Consider the following 25,807-nt stretch of genomic DNA (forward strand, 5'->3'; position numbering starts at 1 on the left):
TCTAAAAGCAATGATTTAGCACAGAAAATGAGAAGGATTTCTGTATCAGCAGCACCACTTAGCACCTTACCCACTCATGAATTAATAGCTGATAAGCGCGGTGGCTCACATGTTGTCAGTCTCTTCTTCAATGCCTGGCGAAAAACATGCATATTGGCAGATGTAAGATTTCATTGCGCCGATAACAATGTGTTTCAAAACGCGTTTCTTGACAGTCTTGACAAGTGCACAGCATTTCCTTCACGGTGCTAAATAAGAATTTGAAATCAACATGGCAATAAGATCGCTAGCGTTTCCTTTTACAATTTTGTTTCTGGTCAACATTTTGTTTTTTCTCGCGGTCATCTTTGAGAGTCCAGGAGAAGAAAATATCAGAGGACAGGTACTAAAACAATAATTTATTTTAATATTTGATTTAATTTTTATGTGAAAATATTTGCATTTATTACTCAACTCCATGTGCTGATTTTTTTTAATCAAGTAGTGATAAAACTAGTCAGATTTAAACAACAATAAATTTTATTTAAAAAATCACCTATTATAAGAGATTTTAATTTTTTTGTTAAATTAATTTTTTTGGCAAAGATTCTGTTGACCGTGTCGTCGCGAGAGTTTGTGGGCGCGCAGTTGTTTGGCTCGGCGGTGGTCGAAGTGGGCCAGACCAACCAGTCCACTGTCAATGACCTCGAGGAACTCTACAGTCACACTCTACAATTTGGCAAACTGGATGACACCGGCACCTACCTCATCCTCTCGCACGTCATCACTGCCCTCGACCAAAAAACGTTTGCCAACGTGAGAATTAAAACTGATATATCAATCAAATAAATGCAAAAAATCTAAAACTTTTAATGAGGAATTTGCACTTTCAGGATGTATTGTGCGTGGGGGTGCAGGCGTCGGTGGACCAACTACACAAACTTCCAGAGTTCGTAGCCACTTGGCCAGGCGCAATTTCGCTCGCGGTGTTCGCGCCGGGCGTCGAATTCTTCCTGGCCATCGCTTACGTCCATCACCTGCGCACCTGCTTTCCCCAAATCAAGTCGCAGGTATATAAACTTTAGTTAAAAAATTTAATTGATTAATTTTTTTGATTGGTTTCAAAGGTGACGTGGCACTTTGCTTTTCCCACGGAGGTGCGAGGAAACGCGAGCGACGCGTCGTTGGCGCGCGAGATTTCCGCGGGCCGTTGCGACGAGTTGGGGCCAAAGGAGGTCCTCGAGCGACTTCTGCAGACACAGGGCACGGAAGAGGCGCAACAAGTGCTGAAGAACAAAAGGAGCAACCACGAGATGCCCTACCCTCAGAACCTGATGCGCAACGTGGCGCGCCAGCACTGCCTCAGCGAGTGGGTCGTCTGCCCTGACATTGACATGCTCTTCCCCAGGCCTAATCCCCAGGTGCCAAATTTATATTAAAATCGTGCAAATTTTTATTCAATTGAAGGGCTTGAGAAAATGTTACTGTGTGATGAAAAAATGTAATTTAAATATTTTTCTTTCACAAAAAGCATTTTACAATATTAAAATTAATTGCATTGTCCCTGTAGTTCAATCAATTTAAATAATCAAAAAACTTATTTTCTTCAAACAAGTCAAAACGATAAAAAAAATCGATGGGAGATAAATAGGCGCATATAAGAGCTTCTAGCTAATTCAGAATCAATTTTTTTTTTTTTTTTTTAATTAAAAACAAAACGGCTTTGCCAGTTCCATTCACGGTTTGCGCCCCTATTTCGTGAGCAAGAAATAATATATAAATAATCAAAATTGTAAAATGGCAGTTTGAAAAACGATCTTTCTATTGCTGATATAACTGAGCCTTTTTTCATCAAATCATCACACGTACGTCTATTAAATTTTTAAAGTAAAGCTAATATTTCATTTCAAATAAACACAAATAAAGAAGAACATTGGAAATTTATTTAAGCACGGGATTTTCAAAAGCTTTCTCAATGTTGTAATTTTTTTCTTGATACATAACTAAAAAAAGTGAAAATTTCATAAATCACCGTTTCATATTTTTTGATGAATTTGATGGCAGATGGAGCCGTCGCTGGCCGCAGGTCTTTCCGAGTTCCTGCGTTCACCAGAAGCGACCGATTGCGGCAAGTGCGCGTTCGTGCTGCCCCTGTACGAATTGGAGCACCCAAATCGGACACTGCCAGGGGATAAGGACGAGTTGCTGGCGTTTGTGGCTCGTGGCTGGGCCCAGCAGTACCACAAAGAGGTGTTTGCCCAGAATCAGGCCGCCTCGCAGCTGCAAAAGTGGCAGAAGCGGGCCGAGAAGCGACGCGTCAGATTAGCCTACAAAGTTAGCTTTCAAATGTGGTACGAGCCTATCTATGTAGCCAGACAAGGCAGTCCTAAGTTTGACGAGCGCTACGTTGGCTACGGCATGACCAGAAACACCCAGGTATGAATTGGTATAAATTTTAAATAAATAAATACTTCTGATAGTCCTGTATATTCAAGAAGAATTCCCAAGATTTAACATAATCTAAATTTGGGCTAAAAATTGATTAACTATCAATAAATTTTTTTCTGGAGTGACCTTCAGATATATCTTGGAATCCTCTTGAAAAATTCAATTGGGGTGATTTTGGAGTCACTGACTTTTAAATATTTCAAAGGCGTACGAGATGTCTTTGGCCGGCTACTCATTCCACCTATTGGATTCGATCTTCCTAAGCCACGTGTGGGGCCTGAAGAGGAAAACGGCGGTCGAAAGCAACACGGAACGCAAAATCGAGACGCAGATGAACACGCGCTTCTTCAGCTCGGTGCACGTGCGCGAGTTGGCCGCCCGGTATGACAGCGACCGGCACAACATCCTACGCTACCAGAAACGCTCCAACAAGAACTACAACATTGTCATGAACACGCGAGCACCTGAGATCAAAAGTATCAAGAGTTCCGGAAAATATACAAACGTTATTTAAAACTCGAGTAAATGGTTTGTAAAAAAAAATAACGTAGGAGTGTTTTCATTTACGTGCAACGCAGTGCGACTTGAAATCATTTTTATAATTTACCCGCATGTGTCTGTGTTTTTATTTTAAGAAGAGGCTGTAATTATTTCTAACTGAACATAGCGATTACCTTAGCAGGAATGTAATTTACATGTTTAATGATGTACTTTGATAGTTCGTTCGCCAAGTCTTATCTTTCAAGGGAAGAGTTAAATGTTTATAGGGAAAAGTGTTGGGTATAGTTCGAAAGGCGTATGGTGTCACATGTGAGTGCGATTTTGAGAGAGAGAATTTATATGTTTCCCGTGAAAGTTCTATAAGGAAGATTTTCCTTTAAATGATTTTAATTTATTAATTAATTGTTATTTTAAATTTTTGAATATTTATTATCCAAGTCTGGTATGTTAATAAAAAATATTTGTCTTTTATTACAATTTTACTAATTTTAGGTCTTTGCCGTCAACAGAAACCTTTGTCATTCTCAACCCATAAGTCAAAATCGTCCAGAAAGAACTTCTCTTTTCAAAGAAAATTACTAAATTGACATTGAGAATGTCTTTGAGTTTTGGTGTTTAATCGGCCGGCGCGTGCTTTTGGTTGTGTGCGAACAAGTATAAACGCGGGATAATGCACTTGGCCCAATTATTTGCACTGGGTGTTTTGCAAACAGAAATTGGTGTCGCTCGTCAGCGTCTTGTAGGTTTGCATGGCACAACAGCATGAGGGCCTCGCAACGCAGCAGGCTGCTCAGGGCCGTCGCCGCCGGCCTGCTGCTCCTCGCCCTCGCCACCCTCCACCATGCGCCCCTCGCCCCCCGCGGACAAACCTTCATCCAGGTCAGTCAGTTTATTCTTCACACCTCACAAGCCTCTTTCTATTCTTATCAAAGAGATGACTCTTGTGGGGTATTTTAAATCCAGCTCCAGACGTCAATAAACTCCATAATCGTTTATAAGGCTACACCATCAAAATTATCTGTCTTATAATTAATTAAAAAAAAACTATATTTCCTAAAACTTGTTCTAAAATTGCTGTTTGGAATTATTTTAAATAATTTTTTTTTCTTTATTTAATCCTTTTCAAATTCTTTGCAAAAATATTTTTATTTTTCTACCGTTCTTAATTATTATTGTTTAAAAATGGAACACCCCCTCTGCTAGCTACTGCTTACTTTGATCAACTTTATTTTATTTATTAATTATTTCTCATAAATTTACTTTGAAAAGAAGGTGATGTTGCCGTACTGGCGGACGCGGCGACAGGCGCCGTTCAGTGCGCTGGTGGATGATGTTAGTTCGCTAAACGACGCAACCCTGAGGGCAGAGTTTGACAAGGTCATTAACCTGGCGCAGTTCGACGACTCTGCCAAGTACAAAATCGTCTCCAATTTTGCCATCGCCAACCAAGACTTCTCGCAAGTACAAAACCCTAAAAAAAGCAATTTTCTTGTGTGCAATTTTGGTATTTTTTGTTGGGGTTGAGCAGGAGCCGGCGTGCGTGGCTGTGCAGATTTCGCTGAACCATGTGTCCAAGCTGCTCGAATTTGTGATGCACTGGCCGGCGGCAATTTCGCTGTCCCTCTTTGCAGCCGGCACTGACTTCTACTTTGCCGTCCTCTACATTCGCTTCCTCCGCAAGTGTTTTCCCCGCATCAGAAATCAGGTTTAAAAAATTTAATTCGCCCAAATTTTTTTTAATCCTCACATATTTAAGACTTGAGAATAATTCGAGTAAAACTTTGATAAAAAAAATTTGCTTCTTCCAAGTCTACTATAAAAAATATTAATTTTTGATCCATATATCCTGTTTTCAATAAGAAAATAATAATAAATTAACACAAAAACATATAATTTTCATAAATTAGTTAGAAATGCAACCAAAAAAATTGTAGAATCCAATTTTCCCCAGATTTCCCTTACAAGAAAGAAATTTTGATCACAAATCCTTCTCATGCCTGAATAACACTACATTTTTTTACATTTTTCATTTATTAAAATGAAATAAAATATATTAGCGCAAAATTTGTTTTGAAATTTGAAAATTGTGGCTTTAAGGTAACGTGGCACTTGGCGTTTCCGACGCGGATGACGCCAAACGTAAGCGACTTGGAACTGCTGCGGGTCGATTTCGAGTGTTCAGCGTCGCTGGACGAGCTGGACAAGTTCATGGCCGGGGTGCCGCGCGATTATCGTGAGGTGGCGCGACGCCGACGCGGCGTCAAGTACCCGCAAAACGTGTTGCGGAACGTGGCGAGGCGCGGCTGCCGCAGCGAGTGGGTCGTGTGTCCTGACGTGGACATGGTCTTCCCCAGGTCGGGCAACACCTACGAATCCCTGGCCGCCTTCCTACGCAAATCGGAGACCAACCGCTGCCAAATGTGCGCCTTCGTCTTCCCTGTCTACGAGATCGAGAACAAGGATCACGTCGTGCCCAAAGACAAACATGATCTGCTCCAGTTTGTGGCCAACAACTCGGCTCGCCAGTACCACATCGAGGCAAGACGCCTTCATTTTGACATTTTTCTAAAAAATATCTTTAAGAATCAAGAATCACATATCTTAAATTTGAATTTTTTTTAAAGAGATTTCATTTAATATAAAATAATATTTATAATAAAATTTCTTTTTGATCATTTAGCTAATATTTATAATATAATAATATTGATTAAAAAGAGAGTAAATAAATAATCAAGGGAAAAAAATTATAAATAATAATTAATAAATAATTAGAAAAAGTAATGGATCCCTAAATTTTTTTCTAAAAAAATAAGCAAAATCTCGGCATAAAAAAAGAGTTTCTAAACAAACCAATAAGGAGTGTGTAATTTTTATCTAAATCCTTCAAGGACTGCACCTTATGATTTGAAGTTTTGATTTCAATCCTGTATTAATTCAATTTTAAATAACCACTACTTTAAAGACTAGTCTAAAATAAAATTAATCAAAACATTGTATTTCAAGGTTTTTGAGCCAAACCAAGCTTGTTCTAAGTTGAAGAATTGGGAGGCAATCGCGAGGAACAACAGTGCCGAGTCGACGGAGGTACGCGTGGCTTATGAGGTTAAATACAAGTTCTGGTACGAGCCCGTCTACGTGACCAAGCAAGGCAGTCCCAAGTTCGACGAGCGCTATGTTGGCTACGGCATGACCAGAAACACCCAGGTGAGACACACAAAAATCTGATAGGTCGTCTCCATTCAAGAAATAAGAAAAAAATTTCAGGAATAAAATTTTGACTGTAATTGCCATGGTTCAAGCTTTGGAAAAGTTTGTCCAAGATAAAATTGCTTGATTTTGTTAGAAATTTTACTATCAAGTTCTATCAAAACTTGAAATCATAATTTCGTTTAAAAAAAATATATTGCCTTTTCAAATTATATTATTAAACTTATAAATTTAAGAAGCATAAAAAAAAGGAAAAAATAAAAAAAAAGCAATTAAATGATTTAATTGCGTGCCATAGCGCATAAATTGGACACAGTCAGCTGATTTTGCTTGGAAATAATTCTTAATTTAATTTTTTTTTCTTTTTGGAAAACGAAGAAAAAATTTTCTGTTTGAACAAACGTTTACCAAAGTGGCCCTTTAACTAATTTTTGGGACGCAGGCGCTGGAGATGGCACTATCAGGGTACCGTTTCTTCCTGCTAGACAACACGTTCCTGAGCCACCTTTGGGGCTTCCAGCACAAGAACCGATCAGACTTGGCTCGGTCGCGGCAGACGAGCCACAACCACAGGCTCTTTTGTTCGCAGCATGTGCGAGAACTCGCCGTCCGCTTCGACTCGGACAAATTCAAGCTGCTAAAGATGCAGCACCGCTACTACACGCAATTCAAAATTGCCGTCCAACAGAGCACCAAGCAAATTAACTTGCGCTTCCACCCTGACTACTTCAACTTCGAAGATCTCAACAACACCATGGACGGTTACGACAATTACGTCCAACCTGCCTTCGACGGCAACAGCTGATTTCTTTTAGTTTTTTTAAATAAAGTTCCGATTTGTATAAAATTAGCATATTTTAATTGAAAATTATAAAACATAGCCTTATTCGGAAAGTCTTTTAGTGATCTTTAAAAAAAATTAATTATAAGCTTTACAAAATTTGTCATTTTAAGGTATGTACAAGATTTTAATTAAGTGGGTATAAACACCAGTAACAGGTCAAAACCAAAGACTATCTTAATGATTCTTGGGTAAATCATTTCATTTTTGATCAGATCATTTTAAAAACAACTAAGAATGATTTTTTTTCTCCGAAAGGTTTGTCCAAATTTAAAAGGAAACCTTTAAAAATTTCAAACCCCGTGATTTACTTCCACTTAAGGATTTCATGACTTTTAGTGAAGTAGACCAATTTTTTTAAAAGAACCAGTCGTCAGTAATGACTCACGTTGATGGCAATGGTGTTGCTGGTTATCCACAAAATAGTACACAGTTGTTAATCACGGAATTCCCTGAGGAATCATGAAGGAGATAGAATCTGCAAAGGCGCCCCACTCGGCGCGTTTGGTCTGGAAGATGACGATCCAGGTGGTGAGGCCCGCGGCCCACACCAACGCCCCAATCGCAGAAAATATCACGTCTGCAATCACAAATGAATTATCAATTTCAATTTTTTTTTTTAATTTAAGTTTAAGACGCACATTTCCTGATCTGCTTCTGCTCATCAAAGGGAGTCCTGCGGAAGGCCTCCCAAAAGAACCAGATGGCGTTGATGGCCCAGAGGAAGGGCAGGAATGCGAAACCGGCTGCAATCAATTCAAAATTATTTTTACGCCCAACAAGGACGAAAAGACGCACCTCTGAAATACCACCTGCAAAGGTCAAGCTTCTGGTCGTCCTTCAATTTGTTCAGGTCCATCTTCAGCAAGGGCAAACACGAGCCTTATGGAACAACGACGTCAAATTCTTGCAGAAAATTCACTTTTTACAGAAGGCTTATCTTTTGACAGGCAGTTTGTATGTTTTGTGTACAATTTAAGAATGAGACACGCCCCCATCGGATGAGAGAAGAGAGAAAGAGGGCGCCGGGGGGACAGCGGGTAAATGCATTGCTGAGATAACAAACCAAGCCATACTTTTAAAAATTTTCCCTTTCAAAATAATTAACAATGATATAATCGGATATAATGATTCAAACTCTAAGTATAACCTATACAAGAGTTTTTCATTTCTACTTATTAAGAAAATTTTTGTATGTATGTATGTGTTTATTGAACGCCAATGGCGTGCGACAGGTTACATAAAATAAATACAGCATAATATAATAAACATTAAGGAGGCAGAAACGTCATTTTTTCCATTTAACTTTTGAAGCTTCAATAAGAGACATATCATTTTTTGCGCATTTGAGGAAGTGATAAGTATCCATCTGCTGGTTACCTTTTTTGCACACACTATTTTCTTGAGCACTCGCGTGGTAATTTTTATTCCGGCATAACACATAGTGAAAACCGTGACATGCATATCGGGTGAAAACGTGTCGATTTTCAAAGCTGTTTTCCAGTTTTGGTCGATCATTGCTGGAGTGTCAAAAAATTTTAAGTTTATTTCGGCTATTTTAAAGGATTGATTATAATATAATTTGTCATAACTTTGGGTAAGAAAATTTTTTAGTTTGTATATCCGGATTCAAGGAAATTTTATCGCGACTCGTCATCAAACAATAATTTTCATAAAAAATTATATCTTCTGCCTTTGACATAAAAATAAAAAAGGTCATTTTTCAGCATTTTCCTCTGTTGGTTGTCAGAGCGTACGTACATTATTCTTATCAATATCAATATCCGGTTTTTTTGTCGTGTCTTTTCCACGTGGACTTTAAAACAGTATGGACGTGAAAAGGTGGCTGCCTCCAATATACTTCCTCTACATTTTGGGCGTCACGTTTTTTGCCCTGCTTTTCACTCGAAAGGACGCCAACTTTGCTATTCACCGGCATGAGGTTCAATATTTTTAGAATTAACTATATATTCAGTATTAAATTTATGTATCTTTTGTAAGGCCAAATTTAAAAACACGAGTGAAAGAGCCGACCTGCCGGACGTCAAGTTTCGAAAGGCCAGTCTTTTTGACGACATCGACCTGGCGAAATTTTCCGAGCTTGAACTTCAAATGCTGCTCAACCAGACCCTGCTGAAGGGTTACTTGGACCAGAGCGCAAAGTTCCACGTTTTACCCGATGCTTTTTTGGCCACAAACCACAAAACCCTCGCTATTGTAAAAAAAGCAGTCAAAGTTGCAAAAGGGAAATTCACATTTTTTAACAAAACAGGAGTCGGTTGGGGTGGCTTTGTCGGCAACATTAGACTCAATGGCGGCAGTCGTTTCTTTTTTGGACAAAAGCAGGGGTGGCGTATCTTTGGCCCTGTTTGTGCCGTCGGCAAAACAATTTGCCTCTGCCATCGCCGCAGTCAAATTTTTACGAATGTGCAACACACATGTTCAAAATCAGGCAAGATATTTTCTCTAAATTCAATAAATTTAACATTTTATAAAAAAAAACGAAAATAATTATTAAAAATGAATAAATAAAATTTTAAAATACCTCATCTTTATAAAATAATTCAATTTAATCTAATATTTTTTGGATATTTCAACTTTGAGTTTAAATGTTAGAAATTAATTGTTATTGTTTCCCAAATCTTAATAATTACACAAAAATATTTTATTTTCATTTTGAATAATAAATTTTTGGTAACCAATTTTTTATCTTTTTAAATTAAATGGCCAAAACAGTTTCACGTTTGAACTGAAGCCCTCTTTTGTAATAGGTAAATTGGCACTTTGTGCTGCCGAAGGGTGTTCACATTCAGGATGAAGACCTGCGTATGCTGCGAATCGTGTCGGATTGCTCGGTGAAGGTAGAAGATTTTGTGCGAACTCATAATCTTGGTTCGAGTTTGCAAAAAAACGGATCCTGGCCAGAGAGTTTGGCGCGAAACGTGGCGCGGCGGCACTGTCAGAACGAGTGGGTCACTGTCCTGGAAGCGGAAACGCCACCTTTCAAGGACCTGCGGTTGCCCCGCTTCTTGGCCCAAGTCCGCTGCAAAAGGTGTGTCTTCCTGCTGCCCCTGTACGAAACTTCTGGGCAAAGAGAAGCACCTAAGGACAAACAGGCTCTTTTGGAGGCTGTTAACCGCGGAGAGGCCACGGCGGCCGTCGAGGGCCTTGATCTGTGGGAGCGTGGGCCGCCCACACAAGAAATCAAAAGCATCGCCTTGACGAAAAACGTACCCCTAGACAAAAATATTTTTTTCGTGGCAACACATGAGATTCCCAAATTTGATGAGAGGTACCTGGCAAAACACTCAACGTGGGCAAAAGCTGCACAGGTTAGTTATCCAAGGATTGATTTAAAAACGTTTTCACCACTTTTTATCAAGATCGATGGTGAAATTCTACTACAAAAAAGTTTTTTTTTTTTTTTTTTTGCAAAAAGATTTTGAATAAAATCCAGACAATCCTGACTCATTCATATATAAAGAAGAATAACTAATAAGTAATGAAGAAAACTAAATTATTTTATTACAAAAATTTAACTCGGCCAATGTAAATAATTAATTTTACACTTGGCTGATATAAATACTCGGCTTAAAAAAGTATAAAATATATTTTGTAAAAATTTTGATATCTATTTTGATTGAAAATTTGAAAGTAAGTTATTTATCAGAATTTTGTAAAATTATTGACGTTCTATCAAATTTGTAAATTAATTCTAGCTGAAAAAATAGTAAAAAAATTTAATTCTTAAAATCAGTGTTCAAACTGTGATTGAAACACCCAATTTTATGTAAAATTTACAGGTGTTAGAGATGCAACTTGCCGGTTTCAAATTATTTGTACTAGACCCGCTGTTTCTGTGGCGCCGCCGCCGCGCCCCGTCTTTCCAAAGGGACGAGGAAGGGCAGCAAATTTTTGCGCACCACCTGCGGGAGCTGTCCCTGGTTTACGACAAGTACCTTCCAAAACTGATGGCCACTTACCCATACCACAACCCTACGGTCGTCCAAGTCTGCAAAGCAAAGCAAAAGACTCAAATCGTTAGCAACCTGAAGGACAACCCTTCCTTCAAATATGGGCTGCCCCCGCCGGGCAAACTCGGATTCCAACTTTGAAAACAAAAAATTTAAAAAAATCTTCGATTGAATTGACTGCAATAAAAAATAATACTTGTAATTTATTAAAATATGTTATTCTCAAATAACTTTTATGATTTTCATTCCCTTTGGACCTTTGGAGCGCCAAGTTGTTGTGTTTTAGGCGGTTATCACGTCAGGGCGCGATAAACACACGCTGCCGCAGGAAACAGCAATAAAGGAGTAACTCGTGGCTTCAAAACATTTATTTCGATTCAGGGAAATGTAAAACAGAGACCATGGCTAGACTGATTTTCAGATATGCGTATTTGCTGGCGGCGACCCTAGTGCTGTGTTACGCGACCATCAATAGACCTGGCCTGCACACCACGGTAAATTACAAAAAGAGCATAGCAATACAAATGAGTAAGGGATTTTCAATTCTTAACCACTATCGGGTTTTGCACCATGAAGCCCACCTTGAACACGATGAAGACAGTTTGAACTTTGGATACTCCTTCTAAATAATTTATTTTAAAACTTTAGGTTGTGGTCATTTTATCATAAAAAAATCAATTTTTTATCTGCATCTTTTTAAAGAACGAATACATTTTTATCTTATCAAAACTTTTTACAAGATTGATTTTTAAATTCAGAGAATACACGCTATAAAATCAACAACAAAATACAAATCCCATTCATTATAAATTAATTTATTGTATTTTTAGAGCCGCAGCAAGCAGCCTGAGAAACAACCTAAATTCAGAAGTACTGTGACGAGCGAAACTTGCATACAGGTGGAGTACGATGGAGACGACATGAACGTTTTTAACGTGCCCAGCAGACCTAAGCAGCAGCAGGATTGGCCAGGACTTTTGGCACAAACTCTGCAGGTCAAAGGCCACTGGGACGACAGGGCCAGGTACAAGCACTTCCCTGACGCCTTCCTTGCCAACCACCTTCTCAGCCTATCGAAGGTCTCAAAACTTTTCTCTTTTATAATAATTTCCTAAATTTTTAATTAGTATGAGACGTGCATGGCGACTCACGGGACGGTGGAGGCGGCCGGACAGGTTGTACGCGCGGCCCGAAACTGGCCGGGGGCCATCTCGCTTGCCGTGTTCGCGCCCGCCTCAGACTTTCTGATGACTGTCGTCTTCATCCGACACCTACGCAAGTGCTTCCCGAGCGTCAGAGACCAGGTCACGTGGCACCTGTCTTACCCCAGGGACATGCCACCCTCGTTGAAGAACGCGCATCTCCTTCAACTTGATTTTCCCTGCTCGATGACTACGACTGAGGTGTTGACTAAACTCAGGGACACGGTCGACGCCAAGGACACAGCAGAAGTCCGCCAAATCGTCTATCCGCAGGTAATTTTTCTACCAATCAAAAGTTATAATCCATAATCGGCCGATTCGCGGTGCCGATTTGCTACGGATTTTGTTAAAATAATTAAATAAATTCAAACAATTTTTATTTAAATTTCTATATTTTTATAACAAATTTAATATTAAAAGCTGAGGAAACAAAATTAAAAATTTAATTATTATCAATATAAAATTAGGTCATTTTTTTACTCAGGTGACCCGATCATTTCAGAATAAGTTTTCTAAATTTATGAAATATAGGTTTTTTAAACTTATACTTTACGAAAAAAATTTTAAAATCTTTTTTTTTTTTTTTAAATAAAGCTCGCGCTCCTGCTGCACCGATGTGCGGGGCCGAATTGCGGCACCAATTTGCGGCACCGATTTGCGGCGCCGATTTGCAGCGCCGATTTGCGGCACCGATTAGCGGCGCCGATTTGATCATGCATAATAATATACTCATTCCCAGCAGGTGTTCACTTTATTTTAATTTTTATAAGAAAAAAAAATGAATTATTTTCCAACTGTTTCCAACTTTTAAACCCTTTCTTCCTGTTTCTTACTTTTAATTATTAGAACTCGATGAGAAACTTGGCGCGTCGGCATTGCCGAAACGAGTGGGTGGTGTGTCCTGACCTGGATATGGTGTTCCCAGACCCTTCCGAGGGTGCTTCACCTTTCGCCCTCCTGAACCGTTTCCTTGGTGGGCCGATGGCTGCCGATTTGTGCAGGGAGAAAAAGTGTGCATTCGTACTGCCTCTTTATGAAGTGGAAAACGTCCGGGGCGAAGGTCGCGTGCCTCCAGATAAGGACACCCTTCTGCAGATGGTCCGCAAGGGACACGCTCAGATCTATCATCTCCAAGTGTTCGATGGTAACCAAGGAAGGTCTAACCTGACGGCCTGGGAGCAACTGCCACCGGTTAGCGAAGTTCAGGTCGCCTTCAGGGTCAATTTCTCCTTCTTATACGAGCCTGTCTATATTGCTAAACATGGCAGCCCTGACTTCGAAGAACGCTTCCTTGGCTACGGAATGACCAGGAACACGCAGGTGCAATTTAATATTTAACTTCAAAACACATTTAAAAAATTTAATCAGTGAAAACAAGAAAATGTACTTTAAAATCTAGCAGAGATTTAAAATACATTTAATAAATTTTTTACTAAAATTATAAAAAAAAAAATATTGAAAATTCTTATAAAATGCCGCAATAAGTTAAGTATAATTTGCTGTTTTCTAAGCAGCACCCTCACAAAAAAATCATAAAATTAATAAAAAATTGATAGGTCTTGGAGATGCATCTGAGCGGCTACGAGTTTTATCTGCTGGACTCAATCTTTTTGAGCCACCTTTGGGGCATCCTGAAGAAAAAAAACTACAACCACGCTCGTTTCCAGCAGATCGTTTTCAATTCGCGGCTCTTTCACACATTCTTTATGAGAGAATTGGCCTTTCGCCACCAGCAGGACCTTAGCACCCTGGTCTCCACTCCCACGGGCCTCAAACCAATGTTCCGCACCAACATCAATGTTGAAACTTGTCTGCACAAGCCCTCCACAAACAATGCTCAAAATAAGTCATATTTTGTAAACAAAAACGCGAAAATTGAATTCCGCTCCACTATCAACAATAAATAATATTCCGTTAAAAAATAATGTGTCTTTGCAGCAGAATACAAATTCAGGCCATTATAAATATAAAATAAATTTGGCTGTACTCACCAGTAGGTTTCAATTTGAAAGGGTAATTCCATAAGAGTAGAGAGCAAAGAGTATAATATGTAATTCTCTCCTGCAATAAGTGAAGTCAACTTGTAGCAGCAAATTTAAGTCTTGAAGAGGGCACAGGACTCTAAAATTTACAAATTACAATATTGTAAATGACGAAATATTATTTTCAAATTTCAACAAATAAAATAGAAAAATATAGACCACAGTAGACCACAGGACAAAATAAAAAGCTAAATTTCACATTGCGAAATCTGATTTATCTGATGTGACATGCAAGGATGTGATGTAATAATTCCATTTTCACATTACAAGCATAAAACATTGAACTATGTATGTTGCATTACATTAATTACATACCTTTTGTCTAGAGTGAATTCCTCTGACCCTCTATCATGCATTATCCCGCGAGATTTTAGTTTTTCACTGATAAAATATGGTTCAGCGGCTTGGATACTCCAAGAGTGGCAGATTATACCAGCAAAGAGCACAGAACACAACAAAAGTAACAAAACTCAGCGACCGATTGAAAATTGAGAGAAAATAAAGTAAACAACCCCCTTCCACCGCCTTCGCCTGTGCTCTGCTCTCCTCCCCGCTTCCACGCTGCTTTGGCACGCTTTTTCAAACCTACAGCGCCGTTGTTTGCAAAACTCGCCACGCTGAATGCTAAAATCGCAAACAACAAGAAACATGGCAGATTTGGTCGTGCCGATTGGCATTTCGGCGGCCGAAAGTGAGTCGGCGGACGACGTGATGGAGGTTGACGACCCGTTGGTGAACGACAAGGAACTTGGTGATCTCGGTGACGCGTCCGATGACCTCGAGGAGGGCGAAATAGACGAGCCGACTGCCATCAACCAAGTCGGAGGAATCCATTCGCAGATCAAAGTCCGTCATTAATTTTTTGCTAGTTTCTGAATGAAATTGTAACTTTACTTTGAGAGCAGGCGGCTGGCCGAATATATGAGAATACATTTGCGACCGGATTGGACTTGGGGACCGCAGAAGGGAAGCTACTGTTGGAGAAAAGGGCTTTACGGTTTGGCACCGCCGAAGAGGGCATCAAGCTGCCTGAGGTTGTCCCGGCCTGTGACGTTGACGAAATTGCCCTGCAGGACTTGTATAAAAGGTTTGCACATCTTTCAATGTTTTCTGGTAATTATAAAAAAAAAATTATGGACAGTCTGGGCATGTCGGAAACGGAGAGTCCTTTCGAGAAGCAGGGCTTCCGGCTGAATGCGGTGCATATCCGGGGGTTGCAGGACATGGACACCAACGACGTGTTCAGCCTCTTCCGCCACTACAACCCGGCCTCCCTTGAGTGGGTCAACGATGTGTCTTGCAACGTCGCCTGGCTAGAGAAGGTAGACGCAGCCAGGGCGCTAATTGGTCTCTCAAAGGTCATTGTCGGCCTCCCCGAGCGTCGCCGCAGTGACAAATATGAGGAGGTGCTTGTCGTTCATGAAGACGACGACGAGGAAGGGACCGTTGTTGAAACCATGGAAGCCCAGGATCAGGAAAACAAAGCCCCGGAGGTGTGATTTTTTTTTTTTAAATTTTGATTGGAAACCTTACCTGAAAAATGAAAATTATGAAAAAATCTAATGTATGTATCCATTGCTTTTTAGTCTCATAATTTTGATTTATATCAATCCACTTGATTTTATATTTCACTTTTCTTTAGTATAAACAAGAATTCCAAATTCAAAAGTCTTATTATTTTTATTTTTATTCAAGTATCGAAAACTAGGTGTGAAAACAAATATCTCTATAAAATTAATTTGTTATAAAATACTTTCTCCTGTACTTGTATATTTCACAGATTAAATTGTTTAAACTTTCCAGTCGGACACGATCCTTGCCTCCGACATCAACGTTCCAATCCCTCCTGGCTTCTGGAGGTACGGAGGGACAAAGCGTAACTCAAAGGGTCTACTCTTAAGATATGCGAGGTACTCTGACAAAAAGGCGGCAAATGCTGAGGGTCTCAGTGAGTACTACCGAAAACACGGAAACCCAAATTATGGAGGTTGATTTATTCTTTCTAGTGATTTCAAATGTATTAAAATTTGGTTGTTGCAGGAATGAAAGGCTTCATCTCGCAGAACAGGAAACGGAAGCATCAGGAGCGGAGAAGCGCTTTGCCAAAGAAAGTGGAAAACACCAGCAAAAATCCATGGGGGAATCTCGCTCAAGACTGGAGCTCAGTCGAGAGAAAGCCTAAAGGCATTAAAGGTGGGAATTTTTTATAAGTTTTTTTGCAACTTGTCCAATAATAATTAAAAAAAAATCTAACAATATTAAAATGGATCATAAGTATTTTTTTTTCAATGTTTTTAAATATTGCCCAAGATTAAATGCGGCGTTATTTTCCACACAATTGTTGACCTGTTTCATTAAAAAAAGAAATTGCATATAATCAGAGTTTACCATTTTCTGTTAAATAAATTTTCAGATCGTTTGAATTTGGATGATCCAGGTCTGCTAGATAAAATCGCTGACGTGCGGACTATTCTAAAGTCAAACAGGAGCAATCCTCCGGCGCCGCCTCCAACGATACACTCGTCGGATAGTGAGTTACAATCGGATGAGTCTTCAGAGGAGGAGGAAATGTCATGGACAAAGAAACTTAAAGGACCACAGATGCGAATGCACGCAGACGTGGAAGAGAAGAAGATCGAGAAACGGCGCAAGATGGCTGCCGTCCGTACACACCATACGCGCACCCTGATTGTGGAGAAGGCGTCGCCGCCCAAGGTGGAGGACCTTCGAAGTCGCATTTCACACGCTGCCGCCCAACAGCCGCACGCCCCCGCCTCGGTGTGGTCCCGCCTCCAGCGTCCGCCCCCGCAGCAACATAAGTCAGAGAGAAAAAGAGACTTTTCCCCAGAGTCTGATGATGAGCCTCCCGTCAGACACGCCGTCCAGTCTACCATCTCGGCCGTCAAGGGCGACCTCAGGGGTGCCATCTCAGTCAGGAAATCCAGTGAGGATCACTTTTTTTAACTACTAAATTTTGTTCTTCAGATCAATTCTCATATTAAATCATAAAAACCAAAAATTTCATAAATGCTGTTTAGATTGAAAGCTTAACATGAATCATTTAATTAAACTTCATTTGGTTGTTTTTAAATTAAATTCTGAACTTTTTGCAGGTGGTCAAGACTTACGGTCAAAAATAGTGCGACCGGAGGCGAAACGTTCAGAGGGCAGACGTAGAAGACGATCTGTCACGCCCCCGTACAAAAAAGAGGAGATCCGTATCGAGATCAAAAATGATAACTACAAAGGCGGTGGCGCCAAAAAGCAGAGCAGCGAATCTGACAGCAGCTCATCCTCCTCTTCGTCATCATCCTCCTCGTCCAGCAGCAGCAGCTCCAGCGGCTCTGAGTCAAGTGGCGACGAAGAAGAGAAGGAGTAGAGTAAGATTGAAGGTATCAATAAGTTCAAATTGAAAAAATTTTAAGGAATAAAAATATGCACAGAATATTTTGGAAAAAAAAATGTATCTTAATTGGTAAATATCAAAAATTCATATTGGTCCCCACTCTTTCGACATAGCCTTTTCAAGCAGTTGGGTGCTGAGGGGGTCATACTCTGAGAGCTGACGGTAGCCCTCGTCCCCTACAAAGCAAATCTCGTGACCGTCCTGCAACATAAAACAAATATATTCAGAGATAAGAGTATGCAGGTGTCATTTGTGTGTTTTACACAAAGTACTTTCATATACAAAGTAATTTTAGATAAGAGATTGTTTAGATAAGCTTCGTACCGGGTCTGCCAGAATTATGACCCTGACGGTCGCTTTGCCAGGGGTGGGCAGGGTGATCAGGGGCGTCAGGATGGTGTTGCCCGTCTCAGAAATCTTCTTGCTGATAACCTCCTGTTGCTCGTATGGACACGAAAAGGCAATCCGACCGTACGCCTTTGCCCTTTCCACCGGACCTCCTGCACGGAAAATTAAACATTTGTTTTCTAACTGTCCAAGTAAATTTAATACCAAGGTCTCTGAGCTCTAGTTTAGCCTGGTCTCCACCAAAAGAGACAACGGCCGACTTTTCATCCTTGTTGAGCAATTTGAGACCAAGGGTACCGTGCCAGAAGTCGAGCGACTTCTGCAGGTTAGAACTGCCCAGGATGACGGACTGCACAGGGTCTGCAATCATTCAAACTATAATTTTAAAATATTTTTGAAGGGTAGTTTTAAACCTGTGTCAACGGGTTGCGGTTCGTCAATGAGCAAAAACTTGTATCCCCCAGGCGCCTCGGTTACCCAAAAGCCAGAGGCCTCGTCCTTGCTGACCGGCCAGTCAAGTGCTTTTGCCCTCTCGATGGCCTCCTTTGACTTAATTGTCATAGCAATGAAGTCATTTCCTATTTAATCGTATTATTAGAAATCTGATTTAAAATGGTATTTGTTTTCACCTTTTTCATATTCGGAGACGCCGTAGTTGAAGGTGAGCTCAGCGACAAAGTGCGTGTCCTCGGAGCCATAGCCAATCATGGTCTTGCTCCATCGGTTCGCGTAAGGTCTAAAAGCAAATTATTTTCTGAGCATGGTTATATAACATTCTTCTTACCCATTGCAAGCTGCTTCACATCCTTCGGTAAATTCCTCATGACGCAGAACCTGCGGAATTTGTTTTGTATTTATTTTAAGAAAAATGAAATGAAGAATTACAAACCTTCATTCCTAAGACTTCGCGGTAGAACTTCATAGTGTTTTTGCGGTCCCCAATTTTGAAAACGAAGTGCAAAGCTCTGCCGTTGATGTTCATGTTTGAATCCTTAAAATAAATTTTTAAAAATAAAATAGAATTGGTGAAATTAAAAAAAAAAATCCAATAATACTTCTTAATTGAATTAATGGTTTTAAAAAAATGTTGGCTGAAGAAAGTTTTGTCAATTAGTTTCGACTTTTTGCTGACTGCGTGCGCTTCGTGCAAGCGGTGATCAAGTTCTAATAATTGATAAAACGCGAATAGAATGGAGTGGTCCACTCACCTAGCTCACACCTGCCGACGCTGGAAGATCTTAAAATCGTACGCCAGCTCGAGTTTGAGTGAATGGGTGGAGCGTGCGAGTGGTGACAAGCACCAATGTTTATTTCGCAAACATACCGCTTGACGGCGCCAATTAATGAGCACCAATACAGTGTTGCGAACCTGAAAAAGATGTCTGCACTTTTGACTTACTTTATTTAAAGTAAATTTACTTTTTTTATTAATGTTTATAAATTACAAATTAATAAAAATATTATAATTTATTTACTTAATCATTTATAATTTGTAAAAAATAAGGTGTAAATATATGCTTCACACAGTTTGGTTGGCTGCAGTGTAAACAACTTTCCACCGAAATCGCACGACAAACACGCTCGACATTGTTTTGCTGCTAAAAGCGCCGCATTTCGCGACATTTCCCTGATTTTTCGGCTGATTGCGAATCGGAGTCCAGTTAGGTACGTTCAGAATACTTTGAATGATTCGATTAAACTCGTCTGGCCGACTTTCGCCGGCGAATTTGGCCCAATTCCGCGCTTACTTGAAAGTAGGTTGTCGGACGCGAAAACGTCACGCCGAATCCGCGTGCCAAAAAACCACTCTCGGGCTCCTTTTTTTCTGCAGGATAATTTTTCTTTTATATACTGCATCTATCAGGAAAAATACTTCCGCCAAATATTTCATTTTCGCCATTTTCAGTGCAAATCCTTGAGGAGGAAAATTTGGTTTCATTTTTTGCTCGCGGATGCTGGATGATGAATTTTGCTGTTCACGGTTTGCCGGATTCGGTGAAAGCTTCTTTCTTGGTCGCAGGCGTGGGAGATAAAAGCGTGCTTTTTCACCAATATCTTCCTCTCGTCGCGATCTAATAATTTCTGATCGGGACAAAGACGATTCTATTTGCGATAAAAGTTATCTTGTCTCCAACAGCGATAAAAAAGTAAAGAATTATCTTTGATTCAGCAGTTTTTCAAAGCTATTTGTCACGTCAGCAGCTTGCTCTGCGTGGGTGTCATTTTTTGCAATTTGTGCAATTTTTGTATTTTAATTCTTGGTTGGAAAAATGTTAAAAATTGATTTGAATGTTGGCAGGTTGAAGCGGAATGGCTCGCGGCCACCAGAAGCTGCAGTCGCAGGCCAAGGCGCAGGAAAAGGCGGCCAAGATGAAGAAACAGCAGGGCCACAGCGCCGCCGACCAGCAGAAGGCTGCCGCCAAAGCCCTCGTCTTTGCCTGCGCTATCTGCAAGGTTGTCAGATGTCTTGATAGAAGACTAACATTTTTTTTCTAATTAATTACAAAAAAAAAAAAACATTGTCTCGTTGTCAGATGTGATCATTTAATTTTTATATTTATGAAAATTTAAATTCACTGAATTGTGATAATGGAATTTTAGTAACATAACAGTTGGAAATTATTTCCACTATGCATTTAATTTTTATTTGGCACTAATTTTATGAGTGTTGCCTTTGCCCGTAGCTGTCCCGTAGAATGAAATTTCTCAAAAAAATAATATCACAGTCATATTTTATAAATATAACTTTTATTTAAATCAGAAAAAATATGCAAAATATAAAAATAATATTTTATAATTTATCTTTTGCAGTCGCAAATGCCGGACCCAAAGACGTACAAGCAGCACTTTGAAAACAAGCACCCGAAGAACGATTTGCCCGAGGAGCTGAAGGGCGTGTAACCCTGGCCGCCACTTCCGAGAGAGACACAGATTGACTCAGGCACCCACTACAAACGACAGGTTCTGGTGTTAAAAACAATACTGATTGTTGGTTTGAAGCCCACAATGAAAATGTAAAAATTCCCCGAATTGTGAACAACGAGTGGTGTTGCTGCGATTTGCCTTCGTCTGGACTTTTGTGGTGAGATCAAACTTGCCCAACACTCATCATGCAATTTTATTTTATTTTTGTTTCCGAATGACACAAAACTTTCAATAAAAATGATTGTACCGAATGTTGACAGAGATTCTATCTTTTCCTTTGATCGAGGCATTCGGTAGTTTAAGCTTTTAATTTTTTAAGTTGTTTAAATAAAAAAAAAATAATAACAATAATATGAGGTCCTTCAAATTGTTCAGTTCATTCTCAATCATTTGTAAAGTCTTGGACTTCAGAATGACTTCAGTTAATTTAAGATCTGCTCTATTTGCAAAAGAGATTTTTAATTATGTTCTCTCAGTGGAATTGTAATTATGTATATTATGTAAAATAAAAAATTAATTTAACTGAAACTTGAAATCTGAGACCAACAATGCAAAATAGCTTGCGATTTTCGCGCGCTTATTTCAAAATTCTCATGCCTTCAACAACGGGATTCGCCACGCCCCCGAAGGAGCCAAATCAAACGGCAAAACAAAACGTCGTGTAGTGTACGTCAATTTTGGACATCGGCAATTATAAGTGACTGAATTTCTGAGCTGCAGGATCATTTAGCGCCGCGGCCAATTATGAGGAACGACGCGATCACGGTAAATTTTATAATGCACCCCCTATAATTTGTTGTCGCACTAAATTCGCGACAAGTTTCAGCTCCAAATATATGAACAAGACCTTTTTGCACCAAAATGAGTTTTTTTTTCAGTTCCGGGTGCAGCAAGTGCTGAGCCAGCCGCTGGTGTTGCGGTGCCAGGAGCTGACGGCCCTCGTTGCCGAGGTGGACAGCAAGCAGCTCAAGGACACTTTCCCGCTCATCCTTGAAAACATTTTTGGCTCGCCCGGCTGGGGCTTGCGGCTGTCGGACAGGAGCGTCCTGTCGCTGCAGAGGGATGCTGTCTGCAAGTTCCTCGACCCCACTGGGCCGCTGTTTGTCCTCGCCTACAAACTCTGTGCAGACTTCTTCCTCAAATATGACCTGCCCCTCAACCTCCTCCCAGTATGTCTTAAATATTTTCTCTTAAAAAACCTTTCTTAAAAGTTTTATTACAGGCCAAACTGCGACGCGACCTGGAAAAGGGCATGTTGATGAATTCATGGTATTGTGAGCGCATTTTTGTCGACCCAAACACTAGAAGGGCCACCATGCTGAAGCTCAGTAAGTTTTTTTATTGTATTTTGCAGCTGGTCTAAAAATAAAATAAGAAAGCTAAAAAACCCGATTTTGTCACATTTTGTACTCAATCAACAGCAAATTTGAAAAATAAATAATTTTATTTTATTTCGAAACTGTAATGTAGACATTTGAATTAATGGAATATGCAAAAGAAGCACATAATAGCGAGTAAATTTCTGAATGTTAATTGTACTACAACTTTGTTTTTAGGTGCTTTTGAGCTTCTAGTGTTCAGATTTGCGCTTCATCTGCTGCCACAAACACAGCCTGAGGTTTGGCTTGAATCAGTGTACCTGCAGCTACTGGAACGCTACCTGTGCCACTTCCTGCCCTGCCAAATGCAGCCAGGGCCTGTCGAGCCCCATGTTCCCTACGTGCCACACCAACCCCTCTCCTCCGCCCCTTTTGCTCACCACTCGCCTCTCTCCAGGTACAAAAAATTTATTTTCAATTTTGGGTTTAAATTTCTTTTTTGTTTGCAGCCAGACGCAGGGAATATCTTTGTTGAAGGTGGCAGGGGCGCAGAACTCGTCAATGCACCATCACGGCCAGCACAACCCCTTGGCCGAAATCTGGCGCACCGTCCACATAGTCAACATCCTCATGGACATATGGCTCAGCTTTGATGATGAAAAGGGCAACATTAGCCCTAGTAACGTCAAAACTAGTCCAGTGGTATGTCTCTTTAAAAAAAATCACTTTAATTAAGACTTATAATTTTGTATACATATAAGTTTTTAAAAAAATATTTAGCCACTAAAATTATGATTTTTACATTAAAATTGGTTTATTTTCACATAGAAAATATACTTCTTCTGTGAAAGTTTTTGAACTTATTTACGTTCGTAGGATAAATTTTAAATTTATTTATTTTCCTTTCAGTCGTCATTACCAAGCTCTGAGCATGCGAGAATGGCCCGGGCCTTGCTAAAGCATCTGCACTACTTTGCCAACAGCGCCTGCTACACCAACCCCAGCGACATGGACGAAATGAAGAGGTTTATTCTTCCTACAATTTCTTTGAATCAAATAATCATTATTAAATTCCACAGGATGGTAATTCCCATGTACAAACAAAAGATCTACCACTTCCTGTCAGGCTGCATCAAGAGCTGGCCCTATGATCAGTCCTTTCGCATCATCCTGGAGGCGTGGCTCAGCTACATTCAGCCCTGGCGCTACACAAATTACGCCAACTACGGAATGTGAGAAAATCTCACATTTTTAAATAAGCTGTAATAATTTTTTTCTTTTTCGAAGGCGGGAGAATGATGAGAGCGGAAAAGCTGTGGACCGAAGGTGGCAATCGTTTGTGGCAGAGAACCTGCCCTTCTATGGCTGCATCTTTCAACAGGTTATGCACAGGCTCTCCCGAATTGATCTGTCCATCCTGAAAAACGCCATCATGTTGCACAGAGTCTGTCGAGTAAGTATAACTTCCACATAAATATAAATTTGAATTATATAAATTGTGTTAATGCCATGATTATACTTAATGTTTGATTTTTTTATTGAAAGCTCTATAAATTTAAATAATGTTGACTATTTTTTCCAACTTGAAGCTGCTTTGCCTGGAGAATATGAAGGCAATGGTGAGTGAAGTGGAAGAGAGTCTGAGACTTAAGGGCAGCGTCCAGCAGGCCACCCTGATGTCATCCAGGTTCCTGGACTCTTCTGCTGACGCCTCGATGGCTGTCAGTTTGAAGAGTCAGGCGGCGGCCCAGGCGGCCATCTCCGAATTAGAAGGCCAGCTTTTTGTCTACAAACCAATGTTTGGTCAAGAGGTCAACATACTGGTTTGGCAACTGCTGAGGGCGCTGATGCTTTCCCGGCAGAAGGCCGAGGGTTTATATGAAGAACAGAAAATGCGACCTAGGTCAAACGGCTTTTGGAACGCTATCCTGTGCTTTGATGATGATCACGCCGAAGAGTACACCGTTGATGATCGCCGCAGGGTTGTCGATATCCTTAAGAACTGCTACACGCAGCTTTGCACCGTCTATGAGGTAAGCAAATTATATTTAAAGGGACTTAGAACGTTTATAGTTTTGCATTTATATGACATGTCAAAAACCAATGTGTTACTAACTTACTATAAATTTTTCAACAAGGAAAACTAGATATGTTTTAAATTTAATGTGTCTAAAATTATAAACTTTCAGATAAATTATATAGAGGATGATAGTGATTCTGAGCGGATGAACCGAACGTTTCTTTCCTCAAGCGACTCGAGTTTTCGTGATCGGATGCTGGACTCTAGCTCATTGTCTCCTTCTAAACCGATGGTGCCGAAACCCTCTGGGGACCCTGACAAGCGTCCCATCTGCAGCTTTGAGGTTGCCTGGCTAGTGCGTATGTTCCATGACATCTCTAGCTACCTCAACAGAGAGGTGAATAAACAAGTCTTTCATTTTCCTCCAATAAGTTGAGTTTGTAATGTTTCAATTAAAAAAAAAAAAATACTTCAAATACATAAAGACTTGAAAAATTGATACTTTTTGTTATTGTAGGAAAAATATAGTTTTGATCGCTTTGATTTCAGCACCACTTTGAGATCCAGGCACTGCACACAAGGGAGGACATGTGGGGACGGCTGGCGCGGCAGGTGCTGCAGCCGCCGACCACCATCAGCGTGTACGAGCGCGGCCCTGAGGGCTACAAAGTGCGCACCGAGAAGACTCTTCCCGCCAGGGTCAGTCTTCGCCGCCTGGCCAACACCAGGCTGCTCTTCTGGCTGGGCGTCGCTTGTCTGCTGGCCAAAATCTGCGGCTTCCACTTCTTCCTTGGACTTGCCCTGCCATTCCTTCTCTTCAGCGGATACATCTTTGTCAACGCCCTCCGAGAGTGAATTCATTCCCATTCATGATAATGATAAGGTATTTATAATTATTTTGGAAATAAGAACAAGATCTTTCGTAAAATACTCTTCGTCGTTTTTATTTAAATAGTACATTCTTTCGAATTCCAAATCGCAAGTCTGCAATAAATAATGGAAGGACCACGAATCAGACACAAAAATATCATATTCCCCAAGCACAATTGGACGACTGTCACATTCTCTCCATCTTGTGGGGCGATGCCCTGCAGGGCGAATCGCGAAATTCGCCTCCGTCGAATCGGACAAATCGACCAGCATCGCCCCACAAGATCTTTTGTCTGCACTCCTGCTCTCGGGCAAGATAACAGAGCTGGTCAATTAATTGCATCTCGCGCTCACAATTAATGGCAAATCAGAGGTACAAAAGCGCTTTCATTACAAAGTTAATAGAAATAGAGAGTGGAGCTGAGTATTAAAGTTTAGCTAAAATTCATCTATCTTTTGAATAAAAAATTCACTCGCGTATAAAAAAAAGTACTAGAAAAAAATTGTAAAATCAGTCCTCTTGTGGCACTCATTCGAATTGGCTCGATTTTTCTATTCTTCGATTTCGTTATTGTCCACTCTGCTGTTTCTCACTCCGGTCTTGCCAGTCCACGGGTAGATGTCGGGACACGGCTGGCAGGTGCGCATGTACCGCACGCCACTCTTGTGCCACAGGTTGCATACCTTCGGGTTGTTGCACCGCTTCGGTCGCGACTGCAGGTTAA

At 40.3% G+C, this 25,807-nt stretch overlaps 10 protein-coding genes across 18 annotated transcripts in view; 7 read left to right on the forward strand and 3 right to left on the reverse strand.

Annotated features, from left to right (window-relative positions):
- The first annotated feature begins 102 nt into the window (after positions 1-102).
- Positions 103-3,410, forward strand: LOC132200060 (beta-1,4-glucuronyltransferase 1-like). Of its 2 annotated transcripts, XM_059625246.1 has the most exons (7): positions 123-162; positions 216-382; positions 586-795; positions 873-1,049; positions 1,107-1,400; positions 2,044-2,415; positions 2,633-3,410. In XM_059625246.1, exons 2-7 carry the CDS (start codon positions 272-274, stop codon positions 2,939-2,941), a joined length of 1,473 nt encoding a protein of 490 aa, XP_059481229.1. In that variant the 5' UTR covers positions 123-162; positions 216-271; the 3' UTR covers positions 2,942-3,410. The 2 variants fall into 2 exon arrangements, with proteins under 2 accessions (XP_059481228.1, XP_059481229.1); XM_059625245.1 differs by having other exon boundaries at positions 103-382.
- A 133-nt stretch (positions 3,411-3,543) lies between these two features.
- LOC132200059 (beta-1,4-glucuronyltransferase 1-like) lies at positions 3,544-6,991 on the forward strand. 2 transcript variants are annotated; one of them, XM_059625242.1, is made up of 6 exons: positions 3,544-3,807; positions 4,198-4,389; positions 4,457-4,633; positions 5,026-5,466; positions 5,932-6,132; positions 6,578-6,991. In XM_059625242.1, exons 1-6 carry the CDS (start codon positions 3,691-3,693, stop codon positions 6,938-6,940), a joined length of 1,491 nt encoding a protein of 496 aa, XP_059481225.1. In that variant the 5' UTR covers positions 3,544-3,690; the 3' UTR covers positions 6,941-6,991. The 2 variants fall into 2 exon arrangements, with proteins under 2 accessions (XP_059481225.1, XP_059481227.1); XM_059625244.1 differs by having other exon boundaries at positions 4,201-4,389.
- On the reverse strand, positions 6,978-7,956 carry LOC132200062 (gamma-secretase subunit pen-2). The gene is made up of 3 exons (XM_059625248.1): positions 7,775-7,956; positions 7,618-7,722; positions 6,978-7,556 (listed from the first exon to the last, which is right to left on the reverse strand). The coding sequence occupies exons 1-3, from the start codon at positions 7,833-7,835 to the stop codon at positions 7,417-7,419; spliced, it is 306 nt and encodes a 101-aa protein (XP_059481231.1). The 5' UTR covers positions 7,836-7,956; the 3' UTR covers positions 6,978-7,416.
- Positions 7,957-9,263: 1,307 nt separating this feature from the next.
- On the forward strand, positions 9,264-11,166 carry LOC132200878 (uncharacterized). Its single transcript, XM_059626642.1, has 3 exons — positions 9,264-9,428; positions 9,748-10,308; positions 10,780-11,166. Exons 1-3 carry the CDS (start codon positions 9,288-9,290, stop codon positions 11,089-11,091), a joined length of 1,014 nt encoding a protein of 337 aa, XP_059482625.1. The 5' UTR covers positions 9,264-9,287; the 3' UTR covers positions 11,092-11,166.
- Positions 11,167-11,307: 141 nt separating this feature from the next.
- LOC132200920 (beta-1,4-glucuronyltransferase 1-like) lies at positions 11,308-14,059 on the forward strand. The gene is made up of 5 exons (XM_059626707.1): positions 11,308-11,444; positions 11,781-12,029; positions 12,078-12,425; positions 12,999-13,472; positions 13,709-14,059. The coding sequence occupies exons 1-5, from the start codon at positions 11,352-11,354 to the stop codon at positions 14,057-14,059; spliced, it is 1,515 nt and encodes a 504-aa protein (XP_059482690.1). The 5' UTR covers positions 11,308-11,351.
- Positions 14,060-14,801: 742 nt separating this feature from the next.
- On the forward strand, positions 14,802-17,650 carry LOC132201905 (nuclear cap-binding protein subunit 3-like). The gene is made up of 7 exons (XM_059628458.1): positions 14,802-15,040; positions 15,100-15,281; positions 15,336-15,687; positions 15,998-16,181; positions 16,235-16,387; positions 16,608-17,138; positions 17,308-17,650. The coding sequence occupies exons 1-7, from the start codon at positions 14,816-14,818 to the stop codon at positions 17,571-17,573; spliced, it is 1,893 nt and encodes a 630-aa protein (XP_059484441.1). The 5' UTR covers positions 14,802-14,815; the 3' UTR covers positions 17,574-17,650.
- LOC132201906 (glyoxalase domain-containing protein 4) lies at positions 17,640-19,311 on the reverse strand. 2 transcript variants are annotated; one of them, XM_059628460.1, is made up of 8 exons: positions 19,157-19,311; positions 18,838-18,939; positions 18,733-18,782; positions 18,578-18,684; positions 18,362-18,526; positions 18,153-18,308; positions 17,925-18,100; positions 17,640-17,801 (listed from the first exon to the last, which is right to left on the reverse strand). In XM_059628460.1, exons 2-8 carry the CDS (start codon positions 18,928-18,930, stop codon positions 17,685-17,687), a joined length of 864 nt encoding a protein of 287 aa, XP_059484443.1. In that variant the 5' UTR covers positions 18,931-18,939; positions 19,157-19,311; the 3' UTR covers positions 17,640-17,684. The 2 variants fall into 2 exon arrangements, with proteins under 2 accessions (XP_059484443.1, XP_059484444.1); XM_059628461.1 differs by lacking the exon at positions 19,157-19,311 and adding an exon at positions 19,004-19,129.
- A 154-nt stretch (positions 19,312-19,465) lies between these two features.
- LOC132201907 (zinc finger protein 706-like) lies at positions 19,466-21,136 on the forward strand. Of its 2 annotated transcripts, none has more exons than XM_059628462.1 (3): positions 19,466-19,613; positions 20,248-20,402; positions 20,760-21,136. In XM_059628462.1, the coding sequence occupies exons 2-3, from the start codon at positions 20,259-20,261 to the stop codon at positions 20,847-20,849; spliced, it is 234 nt and encodes a 77-aa protein (XP_059484445.1). In that variant the 5' UTR covers positions 19,466-19,613; positions 20,248-20,258; the 3' UTR covers positions 20,850-21,136. The 2 variants fall into 2 exon arrangements, with proteins under 2 accessions (XP_059484445.1, XP_059484446.1); XM_059628463.1 differs by lacking the exon at positions 19,466-19,613 and adding an exon at positions 20,092-20,160.
- A 341-nt stretch (positions 21,137-21,477) lies between these two features.
- Positions 21,478-25,152, forward strand: LOC132201904 (sphingomyelin phosphodiesterase 4). The gene is made up of 11 exons (XM_059628457.1): positions 21,478-21,638; positions 21,752-22,042; positions 22,096-22,201; positions 22,430-22,649; positions 22,702-22,894; positions 23,102-23,217; positions 23,272-23,424; positions 23,480-23,645; positions 23,782-24,225; positions 24,382-24,609; positions 24,762-25,152. Exons 1-11 carry the CDS (start codon positions 21,618-21,620, stop codon positions 25,065-25,067), a joined length of 2,244 nt encoding a protein of 747 aa, XP_059484440.1. The 5' UTR covers positions 21,478-21,617; the 3' UTR covers positions 25,068-25,152.
- Positions 25,131-25,807, reverse strand: part of LOC132201903 (mucin-2) — a 31,934-nt gene continuing 31,257 nt past the window's right edge. For all 5 annotated transcript variants that reach the window (XM_059628454.1, XM_059628456.1, XM_059628455.1 and 2 more), the window contains one exon: positions 25,131-25,796. In XM_059628454.1, the coding sequence (XP_059484437.1) occupies positions 25,635-25,796 (162 nt within the window). In that variant the 3' untranslated portion in view covers positions 25,131-25,634. The remainder of the gene's footprint in view (positions 25,797-25,807) is intronic.

The sequence above is a fragment of the Neocloeon triangulifer genome, unplaced genomic scaffold (assembly GCF_031216515.1).
Source record: "Neocloeon triangulifer isolate White Clay Creek 2 clone unplaced genomic scaffold, ASM3121651v1 ptg000014l, whole genome shotgun sequence".
In the NCBI taxonomy this organism is placed as follows: Eukaryota; Metazoa; Arthropoda; class Insecta; order Ephemeroptera; family Baetidae; genus Neocloeon; species Neocloeon triangulifer.